The sequence below is a fragment of the Dromiciops gliroides genome, chromosome 2 (assembly GCF_019393635.1).
Source record: "Dromiciops gliroides isolate mDroGli1 chromosome 2, mDroGli1.pri, whole genome shotgun sequence".
NCBI classification, from domain to species: Eukaryota; Metazoa; Chordata; class Mammalia; order Microbiotheria; family Microbiotheriidae; genus Dromiciops; species Dromiciops gliroides.
Genome location: NC_057862.1, coordinates 145,690,657 through 145,711,622, shown reverse-complemented (window position 1 = coordinate 145,711,622; position 20,966 = coordinate 145,690,657). Strand labels below are relative to the sequence as shown.

Below are 20,966 nucleotides of genomic sequence, written 5' to 3'. Positions count from 1 at the left end.
ATTGGGAAATGCTTAATAAAATAAAAATATGATACAGCATAGATAATGTTAATTTGTGGTTTTCTAAGTCAATAATTAGCCTTAAGGCATCAGTTTCTATTTGAGTCTGATACCACTGGCCTGGAGTACTGAGAGGCTAAGGGACTTGCCCAGAATCCAACAGCCAGAATGATTTAGAGGTAAGACCTGAAACTCAGTTCCTCCTGGTTTTGAGGCCAGTTGTCTATCCACTACTCCAAGATGCTTTCGTTCCTTAGTAGTGGGAGTGAAATAAAACTAGGGAAACTACATTAACTCTTGTTTAACTTGTTCCACTTCTGAGATCCCCTGACCCCTACCTCCAAAGCAACAATAAGCCAGGGCTTTTGTTACACACAAGGCTATGCAGCTTAATCCATGAGTCCCCTATTTCACTTCTTTAAGAGATTAATGCTCTCTGATATCATCAAGATATTGTTAAGTATGATATAGTTACTAAAGATTACTTAAACCTTTCAAAGACTGAGTTATACAATTCAGAAATCTTTTCTGAACAGAATTTGAAAGAAAGAACAAGAAATCCAAATGGAAAAACTGCCAGATTTATAAAAGCTTGTATATGAGCACACGTTTTTCTTGTTGTTATTGAGTTGTGTCCAATTCTTCATGACACCATTTGGGGTTTTCTTGACAAAGATACTGGAGTGGTTTGCCATTTCCTTTTTCAGCTCATTTTACAGATAAGGAAACTGAGGTAAAACAGGGTTCAGTCACTTGGCCAGGGTCACACAGCTAGGAAGTATGTGAGGCCAGATCTGAATTCATAAAGATGAATCTTTTCCTGATTCTAAGCCCAGGGCTCTATCCAGGGGCCATTTAGCTGCCTTAGAACGCCAAAGAAAAGTACCAACTCTCTAAGGGTCTAGTCAGTTTGCACTGGATATAAATAGGACTGAGTGGCTAGAACACAACTCCACCAAAGCCACCTGGAGACACTTGAAATCATTTGGAATGAAAATCCGCACAGTCCTCAGCAGCTACAAAAGTGGGAGCACCACAGCCAAACATAAGCTTACCTTAGCACATGCCACCAGCTGGGAGGTAGAGAGGGCGCACTGGGTTGCAGCAGCGATCACTCTGTTCTGCAGAACGGTATCCTCTGCCACCTGGGCAACATTCTTTGCTTTCAGCACCAGCATGGCAGCAGCATTAGCAACGGCTTTGGCTAAACTCATTAGTACATCCTGCAAAAAAAGAAGCAAAGAATAAAAGCTCTTATTTTTCCTTTACTTCCTCCCATTGTGCGGGAATTAAAATGAGAGATTTCCTTGGCTGCTTAGAAGAGTCTTTCATAAATGTGTTTTCCCCCCCAAATAAAAAGAAGGCAATCACAAAATGGGAAGACTTGCAATCCTGACATCATATTATTTTTCTCATCCAGTACGTGGCCTGAAATAAATCAATTTTGGGGAAAGGGCTTCCATTTTAATAACTGGTTCACGTTCACATATACCAGACTTTCAGAATTAAGCCCTTCATTTAATTTTTTTTTACCCTTTTTCCAAGTTCCCCTGTAAATAAAATGATAGAATGTTATAGTAGGAAGGGACTTGAGAAATTAAATCAGAATCAAATCAGTTCAGGGTTTCCTAACCCAAATGATTTTGTGGATGGCAAATATTTAAATTCTATTCAAAAAACCACTGTCTGCTCAGCAGCCTCAAAATACTGGCTTTCACTGGATCAGGAGTCAGGTACTAGAAGACAGGGTAAGGGTTGGAGAGAAACAGGTAACAGGCAAAATTTTTAAAGATTATACCTTTACATTTTAAGACAGACATTTTTTTAAAAAATGGATGTTTTGAGAAGTGAAAACTTTGTTAAGAGATAGATAAAGCCAGGGCAGCTAGGTGGCGCAGTGGATAAAGCACCCGCCCTGAATTCAGGAGGACCTGACTTCAAATCTGGCCTCAGACACTTGACACTTACTAGCTGTGTGACCCTGGGCAAGTCACTTAATCCTCAGTCCCACAAATTAAAAAAATAATAAATAAATAAAAATAAAAGATATAGATAAAGCCTATTGTAGACCAGTGAACATTTTCCATGAGTAATAAATACCTATTTAGAAAAAATGTTTTAAAAAAATAAAACTCCATTGAAAAAGCTTCAAATATAAATATGTTTATGTGAGGAGAGTAGAAGAGGGAGGGAAAAAATGTTTTAAAAAAAACCAACTCCATTAAAAAAAAAACCTCCATAAATACCTATTTAGTCCAATACTGCCACTTTCTAGATAAGGAAGGACACTGAGGTCAAGAGTGGTAATGTGAAAGTGGAAGATCTGAACTCAGATCTTCTGAATCTTGGGCTAGGGCTCTTTTCAAGTTGCCCCAATGATGAGTAAGAATAAACCTGGAAATACATCCAACTTTCAAAAATACCATATGATACATCTGCAGTGCTTGGTCACACCAGGTCAATATGTTTCACTGTAATATGGAAAAAAATTATCATTTTAGACAACTGCTTTTCCAAACAGTTGAAGTTCTTATCAGTAAAGTATGAAGAATTCAGTCTCCAGAGGACAATACCAAACATGCAGGCAAAGGCATGATATCTTGGAGTTAAATATAGATGCTATGGAATCAGTTCATCTTAAAGTTAGTCATATCTTCTGGGACCTGTCTGATAGGAATCAAATATAATGAAAACTAGAAAAGCTGGTTCAAAAAAAAAAAAACTAGAACTAGAAACAAGAAAACTTGTTCTATCACCTTCTGGCTAAAGCAGGAGAGAGCTGTGAACTCTCATAAAATAGGAAACACTTGGCAAAGGATAGATACAGTGTTTATGATTAGCCTTCGTCTTGCTGAGATACAGTGAAATGGGTATTCCATCTGTGGAATAAAGAGTACTTTCACTTACTAGATATGTCACCCATCTGTCTAGTTTGCCAATTAACAATATGTTAGGTTTAGTTTATTTTTCTTGCTTTTAGGAGACCGAGAGGTTCCATTCAACTCAAATAAACAAATACCTACTATGTGCAAGATACCATGTGCCTTCATGATTTGTACCTACTATGGACAAGGTTCTGTGTGCATTTATTGTTTGTACCTGCTGTGTGTAAAGTACCATGTGCATTTATAGTTTGTACCTACTATGTGCAAGGTACCCTTCTAGGCATTATGAAACCAAAGAGGAAAACCAAAGAGAAAAACCAAAATGAGTCGTCTCAGACCTCACTGAGCTTAGATTCTATTGAGAGAGAATATGTGAACACAGGTAATTATGCAGAAAATACAAGGCGGGCAGCTAGGTGGCGCAGTGGATAGAGCACCGGCCCTGGAGTCAGGAGTACCTGACTTCAAATCTAGCCTCAGACACATAACACTTACTAGCTGTGTAACCCTGGGCAAGTCACTTAACCCCAACTGCCTCACTTAAAAAAAAAAAAAAAAAGAAAAGAAAAAAGAAAATACAAGGTAATTTTCACACTGAGGTACTATCAATCCAGGGAAAACACACAAAAAATCCCATTAAAGAGTTGGTGTTTGGGGCAGCTAGGTGGCGAAGTGGATAGAGCACCGGCCCTGGAGTCAGGAGTACCTGAGTTCAAATCTGGCCTTAGACACTTAACACTTACTAGCTGTGTGACCCTGGGCAAGTCACTTAACCCCAATTGCCTCACTAAAAAAAAAAAAAAGAGTTGGTGTTTGAACTAAGATCTGAAAGAAACTAGGAACTCTAAAAGGTAGAGGTCAGGAAGGAGTACACTTCCCTCACAAGAAATGACCAAAGGGATGGTTTCTGGGAGACCTGGAAAAATGTGCATAAGGTCATACAGAATGAAGACACAAGAGAACCAGGAAAACAAGATGGCTAAAGATTAGCAACTTTTAAAGACAGAAATCTGATCTATGCAATGGCCAAGCATGATTACAGGGGACTGACTGAGGAAGTATGTGACCTGCCACCTAATAGAGAGCTGATGGATTTAAGGTGCAGAGAGAGAGAGAGAGAGAGAGAGAGAAAGAGATTTTCAGAAAAAGGCAATGTGATCATTTGTTTTACTTGATGCATATTTGTTGCACTAATTTTGCTTTCACTTTTCTGAATGTGAGGAAGAGGTGGGAAGGAGAGGAGGCACTGGTGATAGGTTGTCATTACTCCCTCATCCCCCCAAAACAAAAATATAAAAAAGAAGATCATGGAACCATTAAAAAAATCAACAGAACAGGGCAGCTAGGTGGCACAATGGATAAAGCACCGGCCTTAGATTCAGGAGTACCTGAGTTCAAATCCGGCCTCAGACACTTGACACTTACTGGCTGCGTGACCCTGGGCAAGTCACTTAACCCCCATTGCCCCGCAAAAAAAGAAGAAAAATCAACAGAACAAAAGAAAAGTCAGAAAGAAACACATATAAGCACCACAGTTTTCTAAGTTACATGTAGAACTTACTATTATTTAAAAATAAAAGGAAGGCACATGTATAACCTTTATCTGATTGCTTACCATCTTAGAGAGGGAGGGAGGGGAAGGAGAGATAGAATTTGAAACTCAAAACTTAAAAAAAACCCAAATATTTAACATTTGTTTTAACATGTAATTGGGAGGGGGGAATAAAATACATTAAAAATGAAAGGAAACTTTACTTAATAAAGAGTCAAGGTTTCATGTACAATCTCTCTATTCTATTTTGTATATGGAAATGGTTGTTTTATTTTGTGATTGTAAAGGTTGAAATTTTAAGAAAGAAAACATTTCTTTTTTATAAAGGGAGGAGTGCATTCTAGATGTAGGGGGTGGCCTGAGCAAAGGAATCAGAGAGGAGAGATAGAATTCTATATATTAGAAACAGCAAGAAAAGCCAATTTTGCGGGATGGGGTCATATGAGGAGAGTAATATATAAAGCTGGAAAAGAAGATTTGAGGAAAGCCAATAGAAGATTCTGTACTTGATTCTGAAGGTAATAAAGAACCACTACAGTTTATGGAGCAAGGGAGAGATGGTCAGAGCCACACTTGGGGAATATCACTTTGGCAGCTGGGTAGAGAATTAATTGGAGATAGCTGAGACTGGAGGCAGGGAGATCAATTAGAAAATCATTCCAATATTTCAGATGAGTGGGCCTCGACTAGGTTGTGACTGTGAGTGGACAGAAGGAGATTACTATGGAGATAAAACAGATAAGACTTGGCAACTGATTTGATATGTGCAAGTGAGAGAATGACTCTGAGATTGCAACCTGGGTGACTAGAGGGATGGTGGTACCCTCAAGAGAAATAGGGGATTTGGGGAAAGCTTGAGGGAACAGTAATGATACAGTTCAATTTGATTTAGAAATGCTGGTCCAAAATAGACAAGCCATTTTTATTTTAAATAAGAATGTCAAGGCATTCCCTTCCCTGGAGAGAATTGGGGATAGAGGTCTCTATTAGTTCATCTGATAATAAACAATACTTTCAAAGGTCTAAAAATAGAGGGTCATGTTTGTTCATTGGGTTTTTTGAACACCTGATATTTTTAATGTAATATTTCTTTTTTTAATCATAAAATTATTTTATTATTTTCCAGTTACATGTAGAGATAGTTTTCAACATTTGTTTTTATAAGATTTCTAGTTCCAAATTTTTCTCCCTCCCTCCCTCCCTCCCTAAGACAGCAAGCAATCTGATATAGGTTATAAATGTAAAATCACATTAAACACATTTCTGCATTAGTCATGTTGTGAAAGAAGAATCAGAACAAAAGGGGAAAAAAAGAAAACAAAAAAACAAAAAAAAGTATGGCTCAATCTGCATCCAGATTCCACAGTTCTTTTTTTCTGGATGTAGAGAGAATTTTCCATCATGAGTCCTTTGGAATTATTCTGGATTAATGAAATATTTCTTACATTTTCTTTTTTCCCCCCATATCTTTTAAAATAATTCTTGCTATCTTATTGGGTCATTGTTTTCTGTTTGGCCCATTTTCAGGGCATCCAGTTCTAGGGTGAGGTTTTGTTCTAAGTTGTTCATTTTCCTTACTTTTCCTTTCTATTCTTTCTTCCCTAACATGTCCATTCTATTTCTACAGTTTCTTTAATCCCTGTGACCAGATGATTTTTTTCCTCTGGGACTTCCTGGACTTCCAATAGGGTTGCTATCCTCTTTAGGGTTTACTCCTGGTATCTGGAGTTTTCCTTTGTTTATCTTATCCATCTCGGTAACTATATTGTGGAGCCTGGCTTGGGTCAGTCTCTGCAACTGAATGCCTGGTCCTGCGTATGGGGAACCAGAGCAATTCTCTCTTTTCAGGGACTCTGGGGCTAAAAGTGTGCTGAGCTCTTTCTGGAGGCTCCCTTTGCCAAAGGGCTTAGAATTTTCCACATGCTGTAGCTTCTGCCTGGGGTCCTTCCAGTCAGCTGCTGGGCTGAGGGGGTACTCCCATTCTGGGCTCCTCTTTGTGAAATGCCTGGGCTGTATCTTGTGTAGGACCTATCCATCATACCCAGAACACTCGATAAGACACCTTTCCTGATCCTCCTTAATGCTACTATCTCCTCTCTGTTGATTGATTATCTCCAATTTATCTTGTCTATGTCTTGTTTTAGGGCAGCTAGTATTGGATAAAAGTGCTAGGCTTGTAGTCAGAAAGACTCATCTTCCCGAGTTCAGATCTGGCCTCAGATACTTCCTAGCTGTGTGACCCTAGGCAAGTCATTTAACCCTGTTTACCTCAGTTTCCTCATCTGTAAGATGAGAAGGAAATGGCAAACCATTCTATTATCTTTGCCAAGAAAACCTCAAATGGGGTCATGAAGAGTCGGACACGACTGAAATGATCGAACAAGAAGAATTAGCTTGTTCATACAAAGTTGTTTGCAGGATGTCTACCCATTCGAAGGCTATGAACTCGGCAGAAGAGACTGTATTTTGATTTTCTTTGTATCTCTCAGTGCTTAGCACAGGCCCAGGCACTTAACAGGTGCTTAATAAATGCTTATTGAAAGATTGACTGGGCTTTGGGGATGCCCTCAGATGACTTGTACCACGCTAGGCCCACTGGGAAGAGCTGCTCTCTTGGGCTAGGTTCCTGATGGCTTTGGGTTTTTTCTGAGTGTTTGTTTTATATATATATATATATATATATATATATATATATATATATATATATATATATATATATATATATATATATATATATATATATATATATATAAAGGAAGACATGGAAAGAACAAGAATAAGCACTTGTGTAGTGCCTACTATATTCCAGGCACTGTGCTGAGGGCTTTTTACAAGTATCTTATTTGATCCTTGCAACAACACCACAAGGTAGATGCTATAATTATGTCCATGTTACAGTTGAGGAAACTGAGTTAGGCAGAAGGGTAATATAGCTAGTAAGTGTCTGAGGCAATATTAGAATTTGGGTCTTCCTGACTCCAGGCCTGTGGCTCAATCCACTTCACCACCAGCTGCCTCATGGGATTATCAATGGAAAATAAAGCATTTCATATGGAAACCTGAAGGCAACTTCTGTGAAGAGTAGGTAGGGTAAAAGCATTGTCAACATTTGCTCAGCACTTCTCCATGACTGGGCACTCCATTGCAATCCTCATTTATATGTCCCTTCTGTATTTCTCAAGGAAATCCCTCTGAATGTTACATTTTTAGGATCTGTGTGACAGTTGGAAGGAACATTATGGATTATGTAGGTCAGTAGCTTCTGAAAGTGTGGAGCAGGGAACCGGGGGGGGGGAGGAGGGAGTCCCAAAAACCCTTGTGGGGGGTGTGGAACCCATGAAATCACAATTTTCAAAATAATATGAAGATATTATAATTTCTAATTTTGTAAATATCAGTGGACATAACCCACATAGACAAAAATTATCTGGTGTCCTTAATAATCTTTAGGAGTATTTTGATGTGGTCCTGAGACCTGCTTATATAAATAGAACTGCTAATATAAAACAATGACTCATTTACAGAGGAGAAAGCAAGACCAGAGTCAAGATAAAGGGGTGTGTTTTTAAAATTGTTCATAACACTGCTCCACATAAGTAACAAAATTCAGTATTAAATAATGACAAGTGTTTTAAAAAGCTGAGGTTCATGAACAATAAGTTCCATTAACTGATTAAAAAAACAAACCTGGAGAAACACAAACATACACGATCCCATATTAGCTACTGTGATTGATCCAAAGGGTTGGAATAATTTTCGACTCTAATTTGAATCTTAAAGAGATATCTCATATAATCTTCTCAGAACTGAAATACCCACAAAGAGTTTATAGAGGACATATTTAAGAGGAGAAAGGTAATGGATTTGACTCACTGAAGTACTAATAAATTTGCAGCTCAACTCCATATCTACTTAACTCTTTTCTTGTCTGCTCTATAGAATAGAAATTTGTCATTCTAAAGTAGTCAACCACAGGGAATGTGATGTGGTTCTAGTCTCAAAGAGGAAATCTTGGAGAAAAGGAACAGGTGCCTATCTGCTGGGGGCACTGGGTTTTTGTTGTTCTGTCATTCATTCATTTCTCATTCTTCATGACCCTGTGGAACACAGAACGCTAGGCCCTTCTGTCCTCCACTATCTCTCAAAGGCTGTCCAAGTTCATGTGCCATGTTTCCATGACACTATTTTTCTATCTCATCCTCAGCTGTCCCTTTTTCCTTTTTTACTTAAATTGGTCTTTTCCAATGAGTTCCATCTTCTCATTATGTAGCCAAAGTATTTAAGCTTCACATTCAGTGTTTGACCATCCAGTGAATAATCTGAATTAATTTCTTTAAATAATAAATTTGATCTCCTTGCTGTCTGAGGGACTCTCAAGACTTCTCCAGCACCACAATTCTAAAGCATCAGGTCTGTGGTGCTCAGCTTTCCTTATGGTCCAACTCTCACCAGCATACATTGCTATTGGAAAAACCATAGCTTAGTCTATACAAACCTTTGTTGGCAAGGTAATGCCTTTGCTTTTTAGTGTGCCATCCAGATTTGCCACAGCGTCCCTTTCAAGGAGCAAGCATCTTTTAATTTCATGGCTGCAGTCATCATCTCCAGTGATCTTTGGGCTGAAGAATATAAAATCTGACACTGCTTCCATTTCTTCTCCCTCTGTTTGCCATGAAGTGATGGGACCAGATGCCACGATCCTAGTCTTTTTTTGATGTTAAGCTTCAAGCCAGTTTTTCCACTCTGCTCTTTCACCCTTATCAGGAGGCTTATTAATTCCTCTTCACTTTCTGCTCTCAGAATGGAATCATCCAAATATCTGGGACTATTGATATTTCTCCTGGCAACCTTAATTCCAGCTTTTGATTCATCCAGCCTGGCATTTCCAATGTTTGCTCTGCATATAAGTTAAATAAATGAGGTGACAATATACTGCCTTGTTATACTCCTTTTCCAATCTTAAACCAATCAATTGTTCCATGTTTGGTTCTAACTGTTGCTTCTTGGCCTGCATACAGGTTCCTCAAGGAGACAAGTAAGATGATCTGGTATTCCCATCTCTTTGAGGACTTGCCACATTCTGCTATGATCCACGCAAAGGCTTAAGTGTAGTCAATGAAGCTGCATTTTGGTGCCAGGCATTTTCTCTTGTTTCTTCCAACACCCAGCATAGGCGACCAGGTTTCCTGGTCTGAAGGAGAGAAGCTTTCTGAGGAAGGGCCTCTTCCTCTTGGTACCCCACTTATGTTATGTTCCTGATTCCCTCCCCATCTGTAAGGGGGAGACAGAAAATCAAACAAGAGCCCCCTTTCAGGGCTTCAAAATGGTGGTTCGGGCAGTATATCAGGCAAGCTACAAATTGAGCCTGGAGGTCCCCACCAATAGACACATCACATCCTTGGTAAGGAAGGGGTCACACATCTGCAGGATTTTAGGTATACTTTCAGAGTTGAGAAGTGTATAATCATGACCTTTTCTCTAAATACAAAGGACACTGTATGCATAAACATATGCTAGCTAATAGCAAGAATTTATATAGTGCTTAAAGTTGGCAAAGCACTTTAAAAAAACTATCTTATTATATCTAAAACCCCTTGGGAAGCTGGCATTTGAGGAACTGAGGCAGAGAGAGGTTAAGTGATGTTTCCAGGGTCAAGCCAAGTATATAAGGCCAGATTTGAATTCAGGTCTTCCTTATTCTGAGTCCAGTGTTCTATCTTCTGCACCTCTTAGCTCTGTGTGTACGTGTCTGTGTTTACACGCATATGTGTGAGCTGATAGGAGCATAAATTTAGAAGTTGCCTAGAGCATCCCTCCTCATTTGGTAGATGACACACACGGTGGTTAAGTGATTTGTCCAAAATCACACAGGTGGTAGAAGCAGAGTTTCCACCCAGGTCCACTAACTACAAATCCGGTTTTCTTTATACTAAACCATGCTATGTGTGAATGTTCACCCATTGGGTATGATATGATAAGAATTCTTGGGGCAGCTAGGTGGTGCAGTGGATAGAGCACCGGCCCTGGAGTCAGGAGGACCTGAGTTCAAATCCAGCCTCAGACACTTAACAATTACTAGCTGTGTGACCCTGGGCAAGTCACTTAACCCCAATTACCTCACTAAGAAAAAAAATATTCTTTTTGTATGTGGATTGGACTAGATGCATATCAACACAGCTAGGTGGCACAGTGGATAGAGTAACAGGAAGACTCATCGTCCTGAGTTCAAATTTGACCTCAGACACTTACTATGTGACCCTGGGTAAGTCTCTTAACTCTCTTTGCCTCAGTTCCTCATATGTAAAATGAGCTGGAGAAGGAAATGGCAAATCACTCCAGTATTTCTGCCAAGAAAACCCCAAATAGGGACACAAAGAATCACATACAACTGAAATGACTAAAACAACTGAATGACAACAAAATAACATAACTCTTCAATTCTGTGATTATGTGTGTGTGTGTGTGTGTGTTTGTACATAGGAAACAGGATGAAAGCTGAACTACTAGAACTACTAGTAATACTGAGATCAAGAAGACACCATAATATCAAAGAAACATACACTCATAAACAGATGTGTCCAAGATAAGGACAATGAATTTCATCCCCTACCTGTTGCTCAGTTTCTGCAGGATAACCCAAGGAAGAAGATGGTTTGTCAATGAGAAAGGAAGGGAAAGGCAAATGGGAAACCAGGTTCTGAATGACACCTAAGAAGAATACTGAACTTAGCACTCAGAACTCTTTTTTTGTGCCAGTTTAAATATAAAACAATACATACACATACAAGTGACTAAAAAGTGTCTTCACCTGCTCTCAAAAAGGTACAAACTTTCTCAGTCTTCTAATCTTTTCTTTAACTCTGTCAGAGATGGGGAACATTAGTTTTAGTTTTGTTAGTTCATCTTATTCTTGTCTGGACTACCACATCTTCGTTTGTTTGTTTGTTTTTAAGACATTCAGTTCTGAGGAGAATTGAAGTTAGTTCTTACTTGGAATCGTTCATCTGTTTCATTCTCTCCAATCTGTCTCAAAAGATCCCCGCTGGCTTGACCAATACTTCCGGCGGCAGTCAACACAGTCTGTCGAGGCTACAGTGATTTCAAAAAAACAACAACAAAACAACCTTGAGATGGAAAAAGAACACTCATTCATCAAAAATCCTGGTTAAGTGCAGATACAGATTCTTTCAGACATAGGGGAACCGGTAGGATTTCCCCAAGGATCTCAAAGGCAATATCTACAGTTAGGACAGACTGAAGTCATTGTTGCTACCTGAAGAACTTACAGATCTTATATTCAGGATGAAAAGCCACTCACAGGAATTGATGGAGTTAAAATTTTCAAACAATGGGCAAGGTCCAGTTAACAAAATAGTGCTAACTTCATGGAAATAAAGGTCTAAAGAACTTAAACCTTTAAATATATGGTACCTTTTAGAGGTCCATGGGGCTATATCTTAACAAAGGACTCTTTCCAAGGGCACTCAAAGCAAAAGGAATGGCCCATGAGAACTAGCTCAATTCCACAAAACTAGAAAAAGTTGACTCTAAGAATCTCCACTATTTCCTCATTAATTTGCAAAATTTTGCCATGAAGTAATTAAAAGGAGAAAATTACAAGATCGTAGAGCTAGGGAGGGGATGGACCATAGAGGCTGTCTCATTCAATTTCCTTTTTTTTTTTTTTTTTGCTTTTTCGGTTTTTTGCAAATAGGAAACTGAGGCCCAGGGAGACGAAGGCCTTTGTGCAAGATTCCACAGAGATAAAATTTTTAATTCAAATCCTCTTGGTGGACAAAACAAGGGACCAGAGAACAAAAGTTATCTATATCCTCAAAGAGTGCCATCCCTCTTCACACAACCCCTTATTCAAATGTTCACCTCTCCAGAAGTGGGCTGCACAGCCTTTAACAAATCTGACACTGCACCAGCTAATGTCCGGGCCGCTCTAAGGAGGTCTTCTCCACTGCCCACGTCATCATCCATGAGGGCTGCCAGGAGTTTCACACCCTTGGACATTTCCGTCAAGTTGGAAGAGATGGTTGTGATTGCGCAGCCCACAGCAGTATAATCGGTGTCTGCGGGGTCACCTGAAGCAGAAAAAGGCTTGTTAATGGAAAAAGAACAGGGAAGGAGAAAGGGACAGCAGGTTGGTTGAATACTAACACCTGCAAAGTAGAAACAACCCAAGAGTAATTCTATCAAATCTGCTTTAGGGGGCAGCTAGGTGGTGCAGTGGATAAAGCACCGGCCCTGGATTCAGGAGTACCTGAGTTCAAATCCGGCCTCAGAAACTTGACACTTACTAGCTGTGTGACCCTGGGCAAGTCACTTAACCCCCCATAGCCCTGCCAGAAAAAAAAAAGAAAAGAAAAAAATCTGCTTTGGTCTTTGGGTTAATCACCCAAGCAAAACAGACAAATCAGTCTTATTACACACAGCTGTAGCTGCAACACTGACCAAAGGCAATGAGCCTTCTCAGGCTTATTACACATTATTCCTTTTCACACACTCCACAGTCTAGTCAAAGTGGCCTTCCTGGTGTTTTTTCTACCTATGATTGTCTGTCATCCCACATTTGCCCTTGCACAAACTGTGCCCTATGCTTGGGATGCACTCCTTCCTCACCTCTCTGCTCCTAGAATTCTAGGCTTCCTACAAAGCTCAGCTGTATTTTACAAAAAATACATACAGATTCCCCAGCTGCTAGTAACCCCTCTTCCTGAAATTACCTTAACTTGAAAACACACACACACACACACACACACACACACACACACACTCACATACTCTATTCCCCGCGCCCCCCCCCCCCAAGCTAGGTGGTACAGTGAGTAGAGCACTGGCCCTGGAGTCGAGGACATGAACGCAAATCCAGCCTCAGACACTTGCCACCAGCTGTGTGACCTTGAGTAAGTTAATTTAACCCTGATTGCTAAGAAAGAAAAGAAGTAAAGAAAGAAAGAAAAAAATATATTAATATGTATGCACACACATACTGTTTCTTCCAATTAATGTAAATTTCTTGAAGACAAGGACTTTTATTTTCATATTTATGCCCCTAGAATTTAGCACAGTGCTTAACACTTAGATCCTTAACAAAGACTGTTAATTGATTTTCTGAAGCAAGACCAGTATCAATCAATAAAGGGGCATTTATTGAGTGTTTACCATTGGCCAATTACTGTATCCAACGCCAGAATTGCAAAAACAAAAAAATGAAAAATCCCTACTCTGAAGGAGCTGACATTGTAATGGGAAGATAAAAAAATAATAATACATATGAAAACATATACAGAAAAAAATGTGAAGAGAGTAAATACAAAGTAGTGAACTACAAGGTAGTTTGTGAAGGAGAGCTGTGGGAGGTGCAAGGATTAGGACAGGCTTCATGGAAAAGGGATTTGCTTGCATTGCCTCTTGAAGAAGAAAAAAAGCTTCTATGAGGCAGAGGGACATGACATGAACTCCCTATCATTAGAAGTCCATTTAAGAAAGGACAGTCCATCTGGATGACCTTCTTAGTCACTGCTTAAATAAAATTACTTTTAAATCACCAAAGGGAATTTCAGAATTTTATGACATTTGTGGTTAGGGCCCCATCTGGTACATAGGGAGTTTTAACTCTTGGTGCTTTAAACATAATATAATGTAAATGACACCTGCATAATAGAAGGCAGATTTTCTGAGTCAGGTTCCCTTTCACTTCTCTGATAGGGCAAGGTCTGATTCTCTAGGAACTTTTGCCCTGAAAGATAGTGTTACTTTATACTTCAAAGAAAGAGAGACAAGATGGATCCATCCATGGTTTAACTCTCCCCCTTGAGGCTATAAGCTCTAAGAGGGGAGATCCTATCTTTTATTTTTTATACAAAGTTTAGCATATTACCATGGGGAGAAAGGGACTTTTATGTGCTTTTACATGATGCATGAGGTGGCTGAAATGGGACCAATCTTTTTCCAAGATCTCCAGGGTCCTACTGGAGAAAGTGAGTGGGTTGAAGCAAATCTGGTCATGTATAAATATAGACACTTTCCCCCATATCATGGAAATCTGTTTTTTCAATCAAAGGGCAATGAGGGAAACGCTCCAGCACTCCACAAATCTCCATCCCAGTGACTCACCAGCTGTGAGGTTAACAACTGAAGCTGTTCCAGCCGTGATAGCATCAACCTGAGAGTGGATTTCATGTTTTGATTCATCGACTTTGTTCTGAACCCATACCCTGGAGGCCTGCAAAATAAGAGAATCACCCAAAAGAATGTCAATTACATGCCAAATTAAAGGAGGAAGAAAAGAACCTGCTCCCAGAAGACAAAAGCCAACATTTCTGATTTAAAACAAAAGTCCAAAACTTCTTACACAAAGCAAAGGGAGCCAATGAGGCATTTAGGTTTACTTAAATAATTTTCTCTAATGTGCCTTTTACTTTTTTCCACACACTAACTAGGGAAAAGCCGTTTTCCCATCCTGGTTGCTTCATTAAAAACCATCACTACCATTTTCTTCATTTTAAAAATCCTTGCAGTGAAGGGCTTGATGACCGTATTCAGTCAGATCAGTTTAAGTCCTGAACCTAGGGGAAAAAATGCTATCGAGTTTCATGACATTGAGAATATCAGTCAATAGTAGTTCCCTCTTTTGTTCTGTAGAGTGGTGATAATCTACCGGTGTTCTCATCTCGGGGCAAGGTCTATCTTTCTAGCAACTTGGGTCTGCCTAGAAGTGACAGTTATGGCAAATAAGACAAATACTTGTTATTTCTGGACCTGTGATTTCATTGGTATAGGGAACTCCTGGTGTGAAAACTTCCCCCAGTGATGGACATAGGCAACTCTTCTAGAAATTATAGTCTTGGAGAGTTGCCAGAGATAGAGAGAGGTCAGGTCACTCGTGCATGGTCATGGAGACAGTATGTGTCAGTGACAGGACCTGAAGCCATGTCTTCTTAACTCCAGGGCTTTTTATCCATTATGATGATATGTATGGGCAGATACAGCACATGCTTCTATTCAGTCTTGACCATGTCATTAGGTAGCAGAATGACCTTCAGAAAAAATTATTTCATCCCTCTAGGCTTGAGCTCCTCCCAAGTCAAACAAAGGGAAGAGGAGTAGATGTGTTTTTGAGGTTTATTCCAACTCTTAAATTTTAAGACCCTAAAATGCTGGAAATTTTTATTAAACTGTCACTTCTGCGCTTTACTATATATGGGAAGTGATCTTCAGAATGATGCTCCTGAGGCCTTATAAGATCTTGAAGCATCTTCTAATATGTGATTCCATCAGAGTGAGATGAAAGAAGGTACAGTATGGGTCTAGTAGGAAATCTTGTGATTATTTGAAATCCGATGGCCCAAGCAAGTATTGTTTGTTTAATCAGAATTATGGAGAAGATGCTATTCTCCAGTCATGCTAGATCAAAAGAAAGCACACAATAATTCCCCGAGACATTCATTGTATAAAATGTAAAACATCAATTAAGTTATGGTTCTCTAATGACCTAGAACTAAGGCTATAGGACAGGTAACTAGAACTGGAAGATTATTTTTCTTGGCTCAAGAACACCTCTGAATTTCTACTGCCAGCTAGTCCCATTTTGTGTGCCTGACTGATAGAGCTGCCAATTAGATCCAAACAGCATCTTCATGCTATCCATATACAGATATCCTAAATGACATGTAGGAACTCAGCTAGTACTCACTGCCTGAGCCTGCTGAAAATTTTTGTTTTTTACAATGATCCCAAAGGCTGTTGCCATCATACAATACAGCACACTGGAAATGACACTAGACTTAGATTCAGGAAATCTGGGTTCCATTCCTGTCTCTGACACCTACTAACTTGCATAGGCAACAAGCATTTATTAAGTGCTGACAATGTGCCGGTGACTGTGCTAGACATGAAGGGTACAATGAAAGGGGGAAAAAAATCTCTGCCTTCAAGTTTATATTTTAATGGATGAGTCAGCATGAAAATAACTCTACTTAAATACCTACCTACCTACCTTTGTACCACCCATCTACCCATCCATCTATCCATCCATCCATCCAACTATGATAGCTACAGAGCAGATGGAAGTTAATCTGAAAGGGGAAGGCATTCATAGCTTGGGAGAGCAATAGGAAAGGCTAACTACATAAAGTAGAGTTTAAACTGGAACTTGAAGGAACACAGGAAAATTAACAGGGAGAGGTGAGGGAAAAGAGTATGTGAGGTATGAGATATTGCTAATGAAAAGGCATAAAGACAGGAGATGGAATGCTTTTTTTGAGAAAGTGCAAAAAATAAAGGCAGTGTGGCTGGATTATAGAGTATGTGAAAGGAAGCAGGATATAAGGATGTAGGAAATTTAAGAAGGGGCCAAGTTATACAGAGTTCAAAATGCCAAAGAGAGGAATTTATAACTGATCTTGGAAGTAATAGGAAGACACTAGAGCTCACTAAACAGGGAGGTGAGATGGTCTGATGTGACCTTGGATACATCATTTCAACTATCTGGGCCTCAGTTTCCTTATCTGTTAAAGTGATGAGGTTGGACTAGTTGGGCATTAAAGTCCTTTCCAGCTCTGACATTGTATAATTCTGAAGTCTCATGGTTCTATCTCTCTATAAACTTATATCTGTTCCTGAAGGTTCTGTTAAGAAACTGATTCTAAGCAAGAGATTCCAAACCAGAATGTTTTCCAGTGCCAAATTTCGTATACAATAAATTATCTGGCCTTCTGTTGGACCTGAGACGTGCTGAAAGACTTATAAAAAACACTCACCATATCTTGTCCAAGAGGTGGTAGGTTATCAACTTCACTGAGGTCTGCCTGAGCTTGCTGAACCGCATGCATGCTTGTATTAATTGTTCCCATCAGGGCCTGCTGTGCTGACGTCTGGGAAAACAAATGGACATGGGGAATTCCAAAAAAATTCCAGAAAAAAAATCTCCTTTTGCAGAGAAAGTTATACTGTTCTTATAAAACTCCACAGTCATACTCCATGTCTTTCTAAGTTTTGGTATGTCTTGGGCTTTGCATAGAAGACTCTAAAGACTAGGGAAGAATTTTTAACAGCCCTAAATTTGTGTGTTGTTAGTGAGATGGTGTAGTGGAAAAACACAAATTCAAATTTTGCCTCAGATGCTTGGTAGTTATTCAACCATGGACAAATCATTTAATCTCTTTTCATTTCAGTTTCCTCATCTATAAAATGGGGATAATAGCACCTAATTTACCAGGTGGTTGTAAGGCTCGAAGGAGATCATAAAGCACCTTATAAATCTTAAAGTATGCCATAAATGTTAGCTACTATTACTATCTTGCAACCCTTATCAGATTAAATTCAAGTCTGCATATTTCATTGCTGGATTTTTCGCTGTTTCTTAAGATTCAACCTATCCCTCTTCTACTTCTCTGAATTTCTCCTAGTTATCCCTAGTCAAAAGGTACCCTCCTCCCCCTGCCATTCCTGGTTCCAAATATCTAAATGTTGATATCTGACCCATCCTGTCAGGCTCAAATTTAATGCCACATCCTGGCTTTTCTTCCTTTCCTTGGGTAGACAGATGACTTTTTTTTCCTCTCCTTGAAGCTCTTACAGCAGTTAGTTTCTGCCTGTGCTATGAATGAAACATTCTATTTTGTAACAGTATATACGTCTTCTCTTCCATGTTACAATACATATAAGTTTCTGAAGAATAGAGCGTATCTTATTTGTCTGAACTGTTTGATGTCTTGTGCACAGGAGGGACTAAAATAAATGATTACTGAATGGAATTCTAACCAAATCCAGTACTCAAAGTATGGACACTTCTTGGCAAAGGCCAACTGCTTTTCTACCAATGGGCTTTGGAAATCCCTTGTCCCATTGTGTAGATCACCTGGTAAAACTGATTGCCAAAGTGGGCTCAAGTAGCTGTTTATTCTAAAGATCAGGGAAAATAAATATCGAGGAAATCCATATGCATTATCTGTTGGCCTCCTCTGTAGTCATGTATTACCTTCAGTTGTAAGTCTTTCCTCAGGTTTATGGAAAAAACAGGTTTGTTTTTGCTTTCACTACAGATTCATGATTTTAAGAGAATAGGAATAGGACGCATCCCTTCTACCAACACTGACCAACAACTGTTCTGCCATTTCTAGTTTATAGTGGCCTGGTGTATCAAGAGGTTAAGTGAGTTGCTTTAATAAACAATATCTTCAAAACACAGTCAGTATGTGTCAGAAGAGGGAATGGATCCAGGTCATGCTGACCCCAAGGCTGCCTCTCTCAATCCACTACATCAAGATGTCTCTCAATGACAACTGGTTGAACAGGATTTGGAACAATTAAATAATTTGGTTAAAGTACACTTCTGTTCAAGACAAAGGCATGAGTCTGGCGTTTTTACAAGCAAAAGAGCTAAGTCTTGAGCATTCTAATCAACCACTGCTCAAGTCCAGGATATTGGTGTCATATGTGGGCCCATATGATAGAATACATATAATTCAGCACAATGAGTCAATATTATTGGGGGGGGGGTGAAAATTCCAACCCAACAAAATAGCATATGTCTTCCTTCAAGGTGCAGCTCAAATACCACCTTCTATAAGAGGCTTTATTCCATTCCCCCCAGATGCCACCAGCATCTTCTATGTGATTATCATGTATAAAGCCTGCAGAAATCTTGCATAGACTTACTCCACTATTAGATCATAAGTTCCCTGAGGAATGGTATTCTTTTCTCTTTCTCTTTTTATCACTAGTGCCTATTGTCAGAGCCTGAGCCATAGTAGGCATTTAATAACTGTTTACTGACTGATGTCCTACCGGTCATCTCTGAAGGAGAAAGAGCACATGGATGATAAAAGAAACTGCAACGAAGGGCTTACCAATGGAGGCATGTGTCCTCGATGCATCTGGCCAACCATGACCTGCTGCTGTGGAGAGGGCATACTGCCAATGTTGAAGGTTTCTGGTCCACTGGAGCCAGAGCGCATGACAGCTGGTAGTGCCACGGAGCCATGCTCCACCTTCCCTGTTCGGTTGAACTGCTGCTGTAGGATGGTGGACCTGGGGAGGAAATTCTCAACTGCTTAGTTTCTGTCAAACAGCCACCTATGTAGAATACAGGTTACTTTTTAGTAATAAAATAAAAAATCACAAGCATAGTTTGCTTCATACAATAAATATCTTCCTAAAAAAAAAGTTCCATGCCAACTATATTTCAGTAAATTGAATTGTACTTTTGAATGTAATGAGGGTAGTTCACATGGAAGAAGCTATGGTCAATTCTATGGAAAATCAATCTCAAATACAAGTAATTACCTCTTACTTTATCTATTACAACTTTCATATATTTCTATATGTGGGTTCCTAGCATATATGTATACGTTCATTTGTAACACGCTAGAAATCTCTGTGAGTTGGTGGGTCTCATCTTTTGTCTTTCAGTGGATACTACATATTCAATTGAAAAATGATGAAGGTGAACTGGGGCAAGGAAAACATGGTGGTTATGAGATGGGTTAGCAAAAAGTAGTAGACAAGATCCCTTCAGTCCAACAGATGTAGTCTGAAACCCTGCTCCTCTCTATGGAGCAAAAAGGAAAAAGAAAAAGGGGCTAGTCTATAGGTGTTTCTAGATGCGTCTTCCCTCTTCCCAGATGTCCAGATCAAAGAGTTCCCACCTTAGGCCAATGAGAAAGGGGTGCAATGGTGGTGGGATTCTCAGACATGGTGACCCCTTAAGGATAGTGCTCAGGCAGAAACAAGGAGCTCTATGTGGGGAATGCTAAAAGATAATGGCCAGGGTCATCTGAGGAGAGTTCCTTCCCTACCAATATACATCATCTTAATAAATACCAGCAGTGAATTTGCTCATTTACATTTGCTGGTCATTTCTAATTCCAAGAATTTATAGTACTTTTGCCACAGGCCAGGCAAAAACTTTTTTTGCATCATATTTAATTCCAACTTTGGCACTAATACATGGGAACAATCAGAAAATAACTGAGAACATTTTAGAAAGGAAGAGTGGGGGGGGGTGAGGGAAGGCAGGAGTTGGGGAAAAGCAATGGAAAAAATTATTATGACTTGGTCATGGCCCACAGGGAAAAAAATACACATTTGGCCAGGTGCTACATAGAGATCCATTAAATAAAATAGATATCTAATAATTTTTAAAAGGCCTTATTGGATAAAAAAGCCACAGATACACACGTCTCCCCCTCCAGTAATGTTGCATGTGGAAGCTCACTTAGTAGCCATTATTTTGAAACCAACCTAATTAACAAGATAAATGTGAGCAAAGAAGAAAGCTATCCAATGGCTCTGTTCCTCCAAAATGAAATCCCCGGCCCATCTCCCTCACTGCACAGCAGTCTCTACATTACCAACTGCCAGGACCAGTAATTATAGCCGAATGGTCTAGACTGTTTTCATTTCCTTGGAAATGGTGAATGATACCCCGAGGCAAATCAGGTACAACTGACATTGATAGGGAATGGGAGAATTGAATCTGGAGCAGAGTGAGTTCAACCAATGAGCAATGGAAAGGC

The 20,966-nt window shown here is 39.4% G+C and overlaps 1 protein-coding gene across 3 annotated transcripts in view; it reads right to left on the bottom strand.

Moving 5' to 3' along the window:
* TLN2 (talin 2) overlaps positions 1-20,966 on the bottom strand; it is a 604,144-nt gene that overhangs the window by 193,288 nt on the left and 389,890 nt on the right. For all 3 annotated transcript variants that reach the window (XM_043982393.1, XM_043982391.1, XM_043982392.1), the window contains exons 15-20: positions 19,299-19,479; positions 17,208-17,321; positions 14,563-14,671; positions 12,319-12,527; positions 11,428-11,526; positions 1,056-1,223 (exon numbers count right to left, since the gene is read on the bottom strand). In XM_043982393.1, coding sequence (XP_043838328.1) covers positions 1,056-1,223; positions 11,428-11,526; positions 12,319-12,527; positions 14,563-14,671; positions 17,208-17,321; positions 19,299-19,479 — 880 coding nt within the window. The remainder of the gene's footprint in view (positions 1-1,055; positions 1,224-11,427; positions 11,527-12,318; positions 12,528-14,562; positions 14,672-17,207; positions 17,322-19,298; positions 19,480-20,966) is intronic.